At 43.1% G+C, this 16861-nt stretch overlaps 1 protein-coding gene across 3 annotated transcripts; it reads left to right on the forward strand.

Moving 5' to 3' along the window:
- Positions 1–16805, forward strand: LOC123723928 (steroid 21-hydroxylase). 3 transcript variants are annotated; one of them, XM_045697348.2, is made up of 12 exons: positions 2–189; positions 833–1024; positions 1175–1264; positions 1914–2122; positions 2972–3067; positions 8179–8289; positions 8454–8540; positions 8697–8792; positions 9541–9654; positions 14820–14986; positions 16061–16164; positions 16378–16805. In XM_045697348.2, exons 1-12 carry the CDS (start codon positions 57–59, stop codon positions 16623–16625), a joined length of 1647 nt encoding a protein of 548 aa, XP_045553304.2. In that variant the 5' UTR covers positions 2–56; the 3' UTR covers positions 16626–16805. The 3 variants fall into 3 exon arrangements, with proteins under 3 accessions (XP_045553308.1, XP_045553304.2, XP_045553307.2); XM_045697351.2 differs by having other exon boundaries at positions 1914–2068; XM_045697352.2 differs by lacking the exon at positions 833–1024 and having other exon boundaries at positions 1–189.
- The last annotated feature ends 56 nt before the right edge of the window (positions 16806–16861 follow it).

The following is a 16861-nucleotide window of genomic DNA, read 5'->3' on the forward strand; positions in this document are numbered from 1 at the left end:
GCAGAGTGAAAGGTGATGTTTGGGGGACAAGGAGAGTGAGACTTAAAGCCTGCATAATGACAGTGTATGTGTCAGTGGTGATTGTGGGTGCTGTGGTCATGCTTACATTGTTATGGATCCTGCTGATCTACCTCCCTGGAAAAGGAGACAAAGTTACACAGGGAGAACCCAGTGGATGTCAGTCAGCAGGTAATCAATACAATGCTCTTTCTTCCTTTATGTACTGTACAGTCTACGTCCTACAGGCAAAGGGCCAATTAGCTGTTGAAACACAGACAAAGCCCTCTTCCCACCACGGTTTCGTTTAAAAGCTGAGAGATGTGGCTGGAGAAATGTAATCTCTCTCAAATTCATAGACAGAGCTATCCATGATATCAACATGATAGTTGTAACCATGTTTTGACGCTCTACAGTGTTTGTTGACATTTACTAAAGTCATATTTTGGGTTCTGACGGGGAACGACAGTGGAACTAAGCTCATTAAGGCATTTATAAGTTATATTCTTTAAGAATCAATGGGTACATATCCTTAATATCATACATATCATGGATGTAGCAACTGTTGATTGGCCCTTCAAGGGTCTAGGACAATCTATGACAGTCTGTTCAACAATCTATATCAAAAGCTGCTTTACCTGGAACTCTGCTTATCGTTCGATTAGAGGCTATGAATAGGCCTTATGTAAATCTCAATGTAAATGGTCAAAGGACAAGTCATTTTCCATATGGCTTCGCTTGATTAGCAATGGTCAACAGTAACATTATGAAGATAATGACAACCAACTTTCCCTTTGTGTACCTACTGTATGTTATCCACCTCCTCCATCCCAAGCTGTTGGGTCTAGACTTCTGCACTCTTTCTATCAGTTCTTTCCCTGTTCTCTCTCTCCCTCTCTCCCTGGCCCTCTCTCTCTCCCTCTGCTGGGCAACATGCTGGAGCTGGCACACGACCACCTGCCCAGTCACCTGACCTCCCTGGCACATCGCTATGGCAACATCTACCGCCTCAAGTGTGGCAACACCAGTAATGAAGTCACTCCCAACCAAGTGACTCAAGTTAACTCTGTTTCAAGACAGTTAGAATAGTTGTTTATACATGTGATATCCTCAGTATGTGAATGGTTTCAGTATTACAGTAAGTTTGTCTTGACTCTGTATTTTGTGTTTGCTGCAGCCATGGTGGTATTAAACAGTGGTGACATCATCAGAGAAGCCTTGGTGAAGAAATGGTCTGACTTTGCTGGGAGACCACATTCTTACACCGGTAAAGAACCTGTTACTAGAACCACCCCAGTATTCCCAGCAACCATCACTCACTTCTGTTACTCTAAGCCAACAGTGCTTTTGATTCAAATGATTTACCCTTCACCTCACTCTCTTTCTCCGCCCTCCATTTCACCCCACCCTTCCTCATCGCTCCCTCCATCTCTCCCTACCTACCTCCCTCTCGCTCCTTCTCTCTCTCTCTCCCTCCCTCTGTCTCTCTGTTTCTCTCTACCCCTCCCTCCCTCCCTCTCCCTCTGTCTCTCTCTACCCCTCCCTCCCTCCCTCTCCCTCTGTCTCTCTACCTGTCTCTCTGTTTCTCTCTACCCCTCCCTCCCTCTACCCCTCCCTCCCTCTCTCTACCTGTCTCTCTGTTTCTCTCTACCCCTCCCTCTCTCTACCCCTCCCTCTCCCTCCCTCTCCCCCTCCCTCTACCCATCCCTCCCTCCCTCCTTGTACCCCTCTCTCTCTCTACCCCTCCCTCCCTACCCCTCCCTCTACCTCCCCCCTCTCCCTCCCTCCCCCCCCTCCCTCCCTCTCCCCCCCTCTCCCTCTACCCCTCCCTCCCTCTCTCTACCCCTCCCTCTCCCTCCCTCCCTCTACCTCTCTCCCTCCCTCCCTCCCTCTCCCTCTCTCTCTCTGTCTCCCAGGAGACGTGGTGTCAGGGGGAGGCCGCTCCATCTCTCTGGGGGACTACAGTGAGGAGTGGAGGGCCCATCGCCGTCTGGCCCATAATGCACTGCAGCGCTGCACCCAGCAGTCGCTCCACAGTGTCATCCAGAAACAGGCCCTCCAGCTGAGACAAGTAGAGATGAAACACATGACAGTTCTAAACCTGTTTTCACTTTCTCATTATGGGGTACTGTGTGTAGATTGATAAGATTTTTATTTATTCAATCCATTTTAGATTAAGGCTGTAATGTAACAAAATGTGGAAAAAGAGAAAGGGTCTGAATACTTTCAGAATGACCTGTACATGTACAAATTCATTGTTTTACACAACATTTTAACACATTTGATCAGATTCCCAAGGAAAGCTTCCCTGACCAAGATGGATGATTGTTTGTCATGTTGCTAGGATCCTAATCTGGGTTAAACCAGAACTAAAATCTTTCATAATTGTTAGAAATAAAGCTTTCCTTTTTGTGAAGTATCCACCCTCACAAAAATATTCTCTCAGCTTCAGCATTCTAGAGTTCTGTATGTAATTATATGGTTGTATGCTCCTGTATAGTTTATTGCAAATGTTTACTCCACGAAGACCTTCGACCTTTCTGGGGGTCAAAACATTGTAATGAACTATACTGGAGCATACACCAACGTGCAGGTATTTCGATCCGTTGCGCGGAACACAGAACACTTTATGTACCAAGGGAGGGAACAGCAGAATGGAACAAATCCACTGTGTTCTGAGAAGGAATGTAAACCAGCATGTACCAGTACACTGACTGACTGAACTGGAGATTACACAATGCAACACAACCTCAGCAACATGCCAACCACAACTTAATGACGTATCACTTGTTGCACTTCTTGTTTGTGGCCCTGTGTAAAGACGATGTAGTTGTTTCAAATTGACAAAGTTACAGCAAAATAAAAGTTGAAGTTACAAGTCAGCGGGGTAACTCATCTTCTTAAATTGAGGCAATCGATATTTAGTTTACAGTGAGGGAGTTTCTATCTGAATATGTGACCTGTGATCCATCAGGTGCTACTGGACTATAATGGCAGAGCTGCGGACCTCTCTGGGGATTTCACTGTAGCAGCCAGTAACGTCATCACCACACTGGCCTTTGGGAAAGAGGTGAGGATCACACCTGGGTTCAAATAGTATTTGTTGTCTGCGCTTGCCTGGCACAATGGAACCAATGGAAAAGTCCCAAAAATAGAAACCACACACATTTGATCTGGCTGCTCCAGGCAGGCTCAATCAAGTATTTGGAAGAAAACCAACACTATTTGAAGCCAGGTATCTGTCAGTGCTCTGAGTCTGTTCAGTTTATACACCAGGAGTGGCACCCTATTCCCTATATAGTGCACTACTTGGACTTTGGTGAAAATGTAGTGCACTATATAGGGAATAGGGTGTTATTTGGGACATAACCAGAATTAGAATGAAGAGAGACACCAGGTTTGGCCAAGGGATAACCATGACGGAAATATAGTCATGTATTTTATCAACCACTGCGTGGGTAAGGTATCTAAAAGCAGAGACACGATAAGCACAGTTATATATCACAGTTGGAAAAACAAACCTGTTGTCTCACCCGTTGTTGTCTAGCTAGCTCTCCCAATCAACACCTGTGATTACTTTATGCCTCGCTGTATGTCTCTCTCAAATGTCAATATGCCTTGTATACTGTTGTTTAGGTTAGTTATCATTGTTTTAGTTTACAATGTGGCCCCTAGTTCCACTCATCATACCTCTGATACCTCCTTTGTCCCACCTCTCACACATGCGGTGACCTCACCCATTATAACCAGCATGTCCAGAGATACAACCTCTCTTATCATCACTCAGTGCCTGGGCTTACCTCCGCTGTACCCGCACCCCACCATACCCCTGTCTGCACATTATGCCCTGAATCTATTCTACACGACCAGAAATCTGCTCCTTTTATTCTTTGTCCCCAACGCTCTAGGCAACCAGTTTTGATATCCTTTAGCCGTACCCTCATCCTACTCCTCCTCTGTTCCTTGGGTGATGTGGAGGTAAACCCAGGCCCTGCGTGTCCCCAGGCACCCTCATTTGTTGACTTCTGTGATCGAAAAGCCTTGGTTTCATGCATGTCAACATCAGAAAACTCCTCCCTAAGTTTGTTTTACTCACTACTTTAGCACACTCCGCCAACCCTGATGTCCTTGCCGTGTATGAATCCTGGCTTAGGAAGGCCACCAAAAAATCTGAGATTTCCATACCAAACTACAACTTTTTCCGTCAAGATAGAACTGCCAAAGGGGGAGGAGTTGCAATCTACTGCAGAGATAGCCTGCAAAGTTCTGTTATACTTTCCAGGTCTATACCCAAACAGTTCAAACTTCTAATTTTAAAAATTAATCTCTCCAGAAATAAGTCTCTCACTGTTGCCGCCTGCTAGCGACCCCCCTACGCTCCCAGCTGTGCCCTGAACACCATTTGTGAATAGATCGCCCCCCATCTAGCCTCAGAGTTCGTTCTGTTAGGTGACCTAAACTGGGATATGCGTAACACCCCGGCAGTCCTACAATCTAAGCTAGATGCCCTCAATCTCACACAAATCATCAAGGAACCCACCAGGTACAACCCTAAATCCGTAAACATGGGCACCCTCATAGACATTATCCTGACCAACTTGCCCTCCAAATACACCTCCGCTGTTTTCAATCAGGATCTCAGTAATCACCGCCTCATTGCCTGTATCCGCGGTCAAACGACCACCCCTCATCACTGTCAAATGCTCCCTAAAACACTTCTGCGAGCAGGCCTTTCTAATCGACCTGGCCCGGGTATCCTGGAAGGATACTGACCTCATCCTGTCAGTCGAGGATGCCTGGTCATTCTTTAAAAGTAATTTCCTCACCAAAAAATGCAGAACTAAGAACAGATATAGCCCTTGGTTCACTTCAGACCTGACTGCCCTTGACCAGCACAAAAACATTTTGTGGCTGACTGCAATAGCATCGAATAGTCCCCCCGTTCAGTGTGTCAAATCGGAGGGCATGTTGTCCGGACCTCTGGCAGTCTCTATGGGGGTACCACAGGGTTCAATTCTCGGGCCGACTCTTTTCTCGGTATATATCAATGATGTCGCTCTTGCAGCAGGCGATTCCCTGATCCACCTCTATGCAGACGACACCATTCTGTATACTTCTGGCCCTTCCTTGGACACTGTGCTAACTAACCTCCAAACGAGCTTCAATGCCATACAACACTCCTTCCGTGGCCTCCAACTGCTGTTAAACGCTAGTAAAACCAAATGCATGCTTTTCAACCGTTCGCTGCCCGCACCCGCCCGCCCGACTAGCATCACCACCCTGGACAGTTCCAACCTAGAATATGTGAACAACTATAAATACCTAGGCGTCTGGTTAGACTGTAAACTCTCCTTCCAGACTCATATTAAACATCTCCAATCCAAAATCAAATCTAGAATCGGCTTTCTATTTCGCAACAAAGCCTCCTTCACCCACACCGCCAAACTTACCCTAGTAAAACTGACTACCCTACCGATCCTCGACTTCGGCGATGTCATCTACAAAATAGCTTCCAATACTCTACTCAGCAAACTGGATGCAGTCTATCACAGTGCCATCTGTTTTGTTACCAAATCACCTTATACCACCCACCACTGCGACCTGTATGCTCTAGTCGGCTGGCCCTCGCTACATATTCGTCGCCAGACCCACTGGCTCCAGGTCATCTATAAGTCTATGCTAGGTAAAGCTCCGCCTTCTCTCAGTTCACTGGTCACGATAACAACACCCACCCGTAGCACACGTTCCAGCAGGTATATCTCACTGATCACCTCCAAAGCCAACACCTCATTTGGCCGCCTTTCATTCCAGTTCTCTGCTACAAGTAACTGGAACGAATTACAAAAATCAATAAAGTTGGAGACTTTTATTTCCCTCACCAACTTTAAACATCAGCTATCTGAGCAGCTAACCGATCGCTGCTGCTGTACACAGTCCATCTGTAAATTGCCCACCCAATCTACCTACCTCATACCCATACTGTTTTTATTTCATTTACTTTTCTGCTCTTTTGCACACCAGTATCTCTACTTGCACATCATCATATGCTCATTTATCCCTCCAGGGTTAATCTGCTAAATTGTAATTATTCGCTCCTATGGCCTATTTATTGCCTACCTCATGCCTTTTGCACACACTGTATATAGACTTTCTTTTTTTCTACTGTGCCATTAACTTGTTTATTGTGTTATTGGCTTGTTTATTGTTTACTCCATGTGTAACTCTGTGTTGTTGTCTGTGTCACACTGCTTTGCTTTATCTTGGCCAGGTCGCAGTTGTAAATGAGAACTTGTTCTCAACTAGCCTACCTGGTTAAATGAAGGTGAAATAAAAAAGTTAAAAAATTGTCCACAATTATCTCCTTTGTCTTGATCACGTTGAGGGAGAGGTTGTTGTCCTGGCACCACACGGCCAAGTCTCTGACCTCCTCCCTATAGGCTGTCTCGTTGTTGTTGGTGATCAGGCCTACCACTGTTGTGTCATCAGCAAACTTAATGATGGTGTTGGAGTCGTGCCTGGCCGTGCAGTCACGAGTGAACAGGGAGTACAGGAGGGGACTGAGAACGCACCGCTGAGGGGCCCACGTGTTGAGGATCAGTGTGACGGATGTGTTGTTACCTACCCTTACCACATGGGGGTGGCCCGTCAGGAAGTCCAGAATCCAGTTGCAGAGGGAGGTGTTTAGTCCCAGGGTCCTTAGCGTAGTGATGAGCTTTGAGGGCACTATGGTGTTGAACGCTGAACTGTAGTCAATGAATAGCATTCTCACATAGGTGTTCCTTTTGTCCAGGTGCGAAAGGGCAGTGTGGGGTGCAATAGAGATTGCATCATCTGTGGATCTGTTGGGGCAGTATGCAAATTGGAGTGGATCAAGGGTTTTTGGGATAATGGTGTTGATGTGAGCCGTGACCAGCCTTTCAAAGCACTTCATGGCTACAGATGTGAGTGCTACGGGTCGGTAGTCATTTAGGTAGATTACCTTAGTGTTTTTAGGCACAGAGACTATGGTGGTCTGCTTGAAACATGTTGGTATTACAGACTCAGACAGGGAGAGGTTGAAAATGTCAGTGAAGGCACTTGCCAGTTGGTCAGCGCATGCTCGGAGTACACGTCCTGGTAATCCGTCTGGCCCTGCGGCCTTGTGAATGTTGACCTGTTAAAAGGTCTTACTCACATCGGCTGTGGAGAGCATGATCACACAGTCGTCCGTGTGTTTTGGGTATGTGGGTGGTGTGCTTACAGTGATAGCCATGCATGGTTAGTTTACTGTTAAGGTTGTGCAACTTTACGCAACGAATGACATCAAATTGACCAACAACACATTTTGATCCAATAAACTTCCCACTGGGCAAAAACTGGTTGAATCAACATTGTTTCCAAGTCATTTCAACACAAAAAAATCTATGTGATGAAGTTGAATCAACGTGGAAAACTAATTGGATTTGCAAAAACTCATCAACGTAAGGGATTTATTTATTATTTTACCCAACTTTTAACCTAAATCCATTATCCATTAAATCCATCACCATTGGTGACATTTTTGGTTGATTTCCCGTTGAATTCACGTTAGTTGACAACTCAAACAAATGTAAATCAAAACTTAACGTTGAACTGATGTCTGTGCCCAGTGGGTTATGTAATAGTACATTGTTTCAGTGTTGAAGTAATATCTCATTATATCCCAGTTTAATCTAACAACAACCTGAAAGGGTTTATCAATCCTTTATAAAAGAAAAACGTATTGGTGCTTTATCAATAATGTAAAGTCATGTTATAGAAGGTGGAAAAGGGTTATGCCACATTTGGCAAAGCATCTACTGTACTACTGTGTGTGATGTAAATAAGAATAATACTGATAATAATTATGATAATACTAAGGATAATGATAATAGTAATTATGATAATAAGAATAATAATGATAATAATAATGATAATAATAATAATTATGATACTGATAATAATTATTATAATAATTATTATTATTATAATAATAATAATAATTATTATTATTATTATGATAATGATAATACAAAAATAAAAAATGTAATAACTTTTCAAGGAGCCAAAGACGCTTTACATACAGTAGTATCAAACGGTAAATGGTATAAGTGGGACTTCCTGTAATGTACTGATTCATTTGTCTGTGTTTGTAACCTTTGTCTATTTGTCGGTGTCTTTCAGTATGAGAAGAGTTCTGCAGAGCTGCAGAGACTGCATGGCTGTCTTAATGAGATCGTGTCTCTATGGGGCTCTCCCTGGATCTCTGCTCTGGACTCCTTCCCACTGCTCAGGGTTGGTCAAGTTTATACACTCATACTACACTATCTGATAGGGAAACTGCATGCACAGACAGCTACTCTGATACACAAATTAAAAATGTCTAAAACGGTGCAAACATAAGTGGGAATATGTGATTCTATTATGTAATTATATTGATCTGTTCCCATTTGTCTAAGAAATTGCCCAATCCTCCGTTCTCCCGTCTTCTGAAAGAGGTGGCCAGGAGAGATGAAATCATCAAAACACATCTGGATGAGTACAGGGTTGGTGTGAATACTGTAGCTTCTTTTTCAAACGTATGTTCAAGTAGCCAGCAGCAATCACAAAGAAAATCATGTCAAAGTTTTAAAAAAGCATCTGTAATGTAATATGGGTACATTGGTAGCATATGGAATATATGAACTGAATTGCTGCCACAGATGCAGGCACCGAGCAAAACATCTGAGGACGCCATTGCCATCACAGGCGCTCTCCTCAACGGCCTTGGGAAGCCCCAGGACACAACACAGGGTGTGGTAGGTTCTGGCTTATCATGGTTTACAACCTGAACTCAGATGTAGACGTAAGATAGTAAAGTGAATCTGGGACACTACTATTAATTTTATAGGTTACGTTTTGTAAAGTATGTATTAATAGAAATTTGTACAATATGTTTGCAATTTGCAAAAAGTATGATATGTTGCGAATTCTAATTTGTTGTGGCTAACGTTAGCTAGGTGGCTAAGGCTAACGTTAGAAAGGTTATGGTTTGGAGTTAGGTTAAAGGGTTAAAGTTTTGGTTAGGGGAAGGGTTAGCTAACATGCTAAGTAGTTGCAAAGCATCTAAAAAGTAGTAAGTAGTTGCAAAGTTGCTAATTAGATAAAAGTTATCCGTGACGAGATTCAAACACGCAACCCTTGGATTGCTAGACGTTCGTGTTAAGTAACTTTCTTATGTAACCACACCAAACGTAACATATCATACTAATTTGAGTTTTCCAGATTAACGTTTACTATGTTAGGTCTAGTCTATGAGACCAGCCTGTGTTTTATCATGGTAGTCAATCAAAATCACATAGCAAATGCTTACAATATAAGCCTACTACTTGCTATAAATATGTAATAGTAAGTGTTATATTGCGCATCTGAAATGGCACCCTATTCCCTAGTGCACTACTTTTGACCATGGCCCTGGTTAAAAGCAGTGCACTATATAGAGAATAGAGCACCATTTGGGTCACAGCCATGGTCATGGTCTGTAGTAAGGACATGGTCCATTCACAGGTCCTGACAGACACTCACGTCCACATGGCCACTGTGGACCTTCTGATCGGGGGAACGGAGACAACAGCTGCCTGGCTCAGCTGGACTGTGGCCTTCCTACTGCACAGGCCTGAGGTACACTACAGAACTCTATACGCTACGCTACAGAACTCTATACGCTACGCTACAGAACTCTATACGCTACGCTACAGAACTCTATACGCTACAGAACTCTATACGCTACAGAACTCTATACGCTACACTACAGAACTCTATACACTACAGAACTCTATACGCTACGCTACAGAACTCTATACGCTACAGAACTCTATACGCTACAGAACTCTATATGCTACAGAACTCTATATGCTACGCTACAGAACTCTATACGCTACAGAACTCTATACGCTACGCTACACTACAGAACTCTATACGCTACGCTACACTACAGAACTCTATACGCTACGCTACACTACAGAACTCTATACACTACGCTACACTACAGAACTCTATACGCTACAGAACTCTATACGCAACAGAACTCTATACGCAACAGAACTCTATACACTACAGAACTCTATACGCTACGCTACACTACAGAACTCTATACACTACACTACAGAACTCTATACGCTACGCTACACTACAGAACTATACACTACAGAACTCTATACGCTACACTACAGAACTCTATACGCTACAGAACTCTATACGCTACAGAACTCTATACGCTACACTACACTACAGAACTCTATACACTACAGAACTCTATACGCTACACTACAGAACTCTATACGCTACGCTACACTACAGAACTCTATACGCTACAGAACTCTATACGCAACAGAACTCTATACGCTACAGAACTCTATACACTACAGAACTCTATACGCTACAGAACTCTATACACTACAGAACTCTATACGCTACAGAACTCTATACGCTACGCTACACTACAGAACTCTATACACTACAGAACTCTATACACTACACTACAGAACTCTATACACTACACTACAGAACTCTATACGCTACAGAACTCTATACACTACAGAACTCTATACGCTACAGAACTCTATACACTACAGAACTCTATACACTACAGAACTCTATACACTACAGAACTCTATACACTACAGAACTCTATACGCTACAGAACTCTATACGCTACAGAACTCTATACGCTACACTACAGAACTCTATACACTACACTACAGAACTCTATACGCTACGCTACACTACAGAACTATACACTACAGAACTCTATACGCTACAGAACTCTATACGCTACAGAACTCTATACGCTACACTACACTACAGAACTCTATACACTACAGAACTCTATACGCTACACTACAGAACTCTATACGCTACGCTACACTACAGAACTCTATACGCTACGCTACACTACAGAACTCTATACGCTACAGAACTCTATACGCTACAGAACTCTATACGCTACACTACAGAACTCTATACACTACACTACAGAACTCTATACGCTACGCTACACTACAGAACTATACACTACAGAACTCTATACGCTACAGAACTCTATACGCTACAGAACTCTATACGCTACACTACACTACAGAACTCTATACACTACAGAACTCTATACGCTACACTACAGAACTCTATACGCTACGCTACACTACAGAACTCTATACGCTACGCTACACTACAGAACTCTATACGCTACAGAACTCTATACGCTACGCAACAGAACTCTATACACTACACAACAGAACTCTATACACTACAGAACTCTATACGCTACAGAACTCTATACACTACGCTAGACTACAGAACTCTATACGCTACAGAACTCTATACACTACAGAACTCTATACGCTACGCTACACTACAGAACTCTATACACTACAGAACTCTATACGCTACGCTACACTACAGAACTCTATACGCTACGCTACACTACAGAACTCTATACGCTACGCTACACTACAGAACTCTATACACTACACTACAGAACTCTATACGCTACGCTACACTACAGAACTCTATACACTACAGAACTCTATAAGCTACACTACAGAACTCTATACGCTATGCTACACTACAGAACTCTATACACTACAGATCTCTATACGCTACGCTACACTACAGAACTCTATACACTACAGAACTCTATATGCTACGCTACACTACAGAACTCTATACACTACACTACAGAACTCTATACGCTACGCTACACTACAGAACTCTATACACTACAGAACTCTATACGCTACACTACAGAACTCTATACGCTACGCTACACTACAGAACTCTATACGCTACACTACAGAACTCTATACGCTACACTACAGAACTCTATACACTACAGAACTCTATACGCTACAGAACTCTATACGCTACACTACAGAACTCTATACGCTACACTACAGAACTCTATACGCTACACTACAGAACTCTATACACTACAGAACTCTATACGCTACAGAACTCTATACGCTACAGAACTCTATACGCTACAGAACTCTATACGCTACACTACAGAACTCTATACGCTACAGAACTCTATACACTACAGAACTCTATACGCTACAGAACTCTATATGCTACACTACAGAACTCTATACACTACAGAACTCTATACGCTACACTACAGAACTCTATACACTACAGAACTCTATACGCTACAGAACTCTATACGCTACAGAACTCTATACACTACAGAACTCTATACACTACAGAACTCTATACGCTACAGAACTCTATACACTACAGAACTCTATACACTACAGAACTCTATACGCTACAGAACTCTATACGCTACAGAACTCTATACACTACAGAACTCTATACGCTACAGAACTCTATACGCTACACTACAGAACTCTATACGCTACAGAACTCTATACGCTACACTACAGAACTCTATACGCTACAGAACTCTATACGCTACACTACAGAACTCTATACGCTACGCTACACTACAGAACTCTATACGCTACGCTACACTACAGAACTCTATACGCTACGCTACACTACAGAACTCTATACGCTACACTACAGAACTCTATACGCTACGCTACACTACAGAACTCTATACGCTACACTACAGAACTCTATACACTACAGAACTCTATACACTACAGAACTCTATACGCTACGCTACACTACAGAACTCTATACGCTACAGAACTCTATACGCTACAGAACTCTATACGCTACAGAACTCTATACGCTACAGAACTCTATACACTACGCTACACTACAGAACTCTATACACTACAGAACTCTATACGCTACAGAACTCTATACACTACGCTACACTACAGAACTCTATACACTACAGAACTCTATACGCTACAGAACTCTATACACTACAGAACTCTATACACTACGCTACACTACAGAACTCTATACGCTACAGAACTCTATACACTACAGAACTCTATACGCTACAGAACTCTATACACTACAGAACTCTATACACTACAGAACTCTATACGCTACAGAACTCTATACACTACAGAACTCTATACACTACAGAACTCTATACACTACAGAACTCTATACACTACAGAACTCTATACGCTACAGAACTCTATACACTACAGAACTCTATACACTACAGAACTCTATACACTACAGAACTCTATACACTACACTACAGAACTAGATACACTATACTACCACCAGGGGTACGCGCAATGTCGTCTGGAGTACGTCAAATAAAAATGTGATTCACACTTTTTAAAATGTTTTCTGCTTCACATTTTCAAACAGTCCAACGGGGCTGTACATTTGGGTAAGGTTTTTTTCCTCGCCTGAGTTGCCTCGTTTCACTGCCCCAAGAAAAATTAAACCATCTAGTGTTCAGCGAAATAACAACACAATGTCAAATACAGGTAGCCTAGTCAAATAATTAACATCCAATCACATTAACTGTTATTCTCTCGCGGGGATTCCACTAACGGTCCGTATGTAGCCAAATGTAGCTGCTACTCATGTTGGTATCTGTACTGATGGCGCAAAAGCCATGACAGGGAGACATAGTGGAGTGGTAACGCGCGTCCAAGCAGTTGCTCCCGACACCACTTGGGTACACTGCAGCATCCACCGAGAGGCTCTTGCTGCCAAGGGAATGCCTGACAGCTTGAAAGACGTTTTGGACACTACAGTGAAAATGGTTAACTTTGTTAAAGCAAGGTCCCTGAACTCTCATGTATTTTCTGCACTATGCAATGATATGGGCAGCGACCATGTAACGCTTTTACAACATACAGAAGTGCGCTGGTTATGAAGGGGCAATGTATTGACATGTTTTTTGGAATTGCGAGACGAGCTTAAAGTTTTCTTTAGTGACCATAATTTTCACTTGTCTGATGAGTTTCTCACACGACTGGCCTATCTGGGTGATGTTTTTTTCTCGCCTGAATGATCTGAATCTGGGATTACAGGGACTCTCCACAACTATAATCAGTGTGTGGGACAACATTGAGGCTATGATTAAGAAGTTGGAGTTCTTCTCTGTCTGCATTAACAAGGACAACACACAGGTCTTTCCATCATTGTATGATGTTTTGTTGTGAAAATGAACTCAAGCTTACGGACAATGTGAAATGTGATATAGCGAAGCACCTGAGTGAGCTGGGTGCGCAATTACGCAGATACTTTCCCGAAACGGATGACACAAACAACTGGATTCGTTATCCCTTTCATGCCCTGCCTCCAGTCCACTTACCGATATCTGAACAAGAGAGCCTCATCGAAATTACAACAAGCGGTTCTGTGAAAATTGAATTTAATCAGAAGCCACTGCCAGATTTCTGGATTGGGCTGCGCTCAGAGTATCCTGCCTTGGCAAATCGCGCTGTTAAGACACTGATGCCCTTTGCAACCACGTACCTATGTGAGAGTGGATTCTCAGCCCTCACTAGCATGAAAACTAAATACAAGCACAGACTGTGTGGAAAATGATTTAAGACTGAGACTTTCTCCAATACATCCCAATATTGTATTTATGTGCATCCTTTCAAGCACACCCTTCTCATTAACCTGTGGTGAGTTATTCACAATTTTAGATTAAGGTTTTATTTGTAAGATGGTTAAATAAAGAGCAAAATTATTGATTACTATTATTTGTGCCCTGGTCCTATAAAAGCTCTTTGTCACTTCCTACGAGCCGGGTTGTGACAAAAACTCACACTCATTCTTAAATGTATCATATAGTGTGCGTGTGGCAGGCTTACAATGATGTCAAAAAAACATAATTTGATAGTGTGCTGACCCTGGTTCTCTCCTCCTCGTCCTCCTCCTCCCCCCCCTAGGTGCAGTACAGAGTGTATGATGAGTTGTGTTCGGTGCTGGACGGGCGCTACCCTCAGTACAGTGACAGACACAGGCTGCCAGTGCTGTGTGCTGTGATCAGTGAGGTGCTCAGACTCAGACCTGTGGCTCCGCTAGCCGTGCCTCACAGAGCCATCAGAGACAGCAGGTGAATGGAAGATATACCAGAGGAGGCTGGTGGGAGGAGCTATAGGAGGACGGGCTAAAATGGAATAAAAGGAACAGAGTCAAACATGTGGTTTCCATTTATTTGATGTGTTTGACTCCGTTCCATCAAATCCATTCCAGCCATTACAATGAGCCTGTCCTCCTATAACCCCTCCCACCAGTCTCCTCTGAGATATACTTACTGTAGTACTGTATATCTTTACTGTATATCTTTACTGTATATCATATTACTGTATATCATTACTGTATATCTTTAGTGTATATCATTACTGTATAAGATTACTCTACACAGCATCTCAATAAATGCACAGTGGGAAAGTACTATACAGCTTAACTTTCACCATCCTATGGGAGCTTATGTTTTGATGCTGTTACTCTGCTTTGTACAGTACATTTGCCTTGCCAACTTCTCTTCTATGCCGTTTTTCTACCTAAATGTAATACCTCATCATACTGTACTAATGCATGTTTATACACTGAGTATACAAAACATTAAGAATACCTGCTCTTTCCACGACACAGACTGACCAGGTGAATCCAGGTGAAAGCTATGATCTCTTAATGATGTCACTTGTTAAATCCACTTCAGTCAGTGTAGAAGAAGGGGAGGAGACAGGTTAAAGAAGGATTTTTAATCCTTGAGACAATTGGGACATGGATTGTGTGTGTGTGCCATTCAGAGGGTGAATGGGCAAGACAAAATATTTCATTGCCTTTGAATGGGGTATGGTAGTAGGTGCCAGGCGCATCAGTTTGTGTCAAGAACTGCAACGCTGCTGGGTTTTTCACGCTCAACAATTTCCTGTGTGTATCAGGAATCGTCCACCACTCAAAGGACATCCAGCCAACTTGACACAACTGTGGGAAACATTGGAGTCAACATGGGCCAGCATCCCTGTGGAACGCTTTCGACACCTTGTAGTCCATGTCCCAATGAACTGATGCTGTTCTGAGGGAGCGGGGTACAACTCAATATTAGGAAGGTGTTCCTAATGTTTGGTATACTCAATGTATGTGCTATGTATAACTCTGTGTCTATTCCATATGTGTTCAGTATTGCAGGCTACTTCATCCCTAAGAACACTGTCATCATCCCCAATTTGTTTGGGGCGCATCATGACCCTGCAGTGTGGACAGATCCCTATGCCTTCAAACCAGGTGCTGGGCTATTGAGTGTACTGGTAATGTTCCGAATGGCATCCTATTTCCTATATAGTGAATTACTATTGATCTAGGCCCATAAGTTTCAGGTTAAAAGTAGTGCACTATATAGGGAATAGGGTACCATTTGGGATGCAGGCTAGCATTCCTTTCACTTGGCTCAGCAACATAGTTCCAGCAGCAACTAACAGTAGATCCTCTCTCTTTCAGAGCGGTTCCTGGAGGGTGGGGGGGCCTCCACGCGTGCTCTCCTGCCTTTCGGAGGGGGCGCTCGGCTGTGTTTGGGGGAGGCCGTGGCCAAAATGGAATTGTTTCTGTTCACCGCCTACTTGTTGTGTGATTTCCAGTTCGTACCTGCTGAAAGCCGGGCCTCTCTGCCAGACCTGACAGGAGTAGCCAGTGTGGTACTCAAAGCCAAGGCCTACACAGTCATAGCATGGCCCAGACCAGGGCCTTGACCTCTCCGAGTTTGTTCATGTACAGTGATCACATTATATTTGTATCAATCATTAGGCTCTAGAGGAAGTATCCCTGTGAGAGAAGGCATATATTGTATAGTATTGTGCAGTAATGGTGAAGGAATTGGAATGTATAGAATAATATTTTCCATTTCTAATAAATACTTCCTCTTTTAACAACGAAGGATGCATTTCTGACTCCCTAAATAGATACATCAAAGGTAGCCTTAATGAGA

The sequence above is a fragment of the Salmo salar genome, chromosome 02 (genome assembly GCF_965601325.2).
Source record: "Salmo salar chromosome 02, fSalSal1, whole genome shotgun sequence".
In the NCBI taxonomy this organism is placed as follows: Eukaryota; Metazoa; Chordata; class Actinopteri; order Salmoniformes; family Salmonidae; genus Salmo; species Salmo salar.

Bases quoted from the DNA above. Each gene is read 5' to 3' on its own strand.
- LOC123723928 (XM_045697348.2), top strand. From the start codon at position 57: ATGACAGTGTATGTGTCAGTGGTGATTGTGGGTGCTGTGGTCATGCTT. The intron at 1,265-1,913 runs GTAAAGAACCTG...TCTGTCTCCCAG, and splicing joins GAGACCACATTCTTACACCG to GAGACGTGGTGTCAGGGGGA. The intron at 9,655-14,819 runs GTACACTACAGA...TCCCCCCCCTAG, and splicing joins TCCTACTGCACAGGCCTGAG to GTGCAGTACAGAGTGTATGA.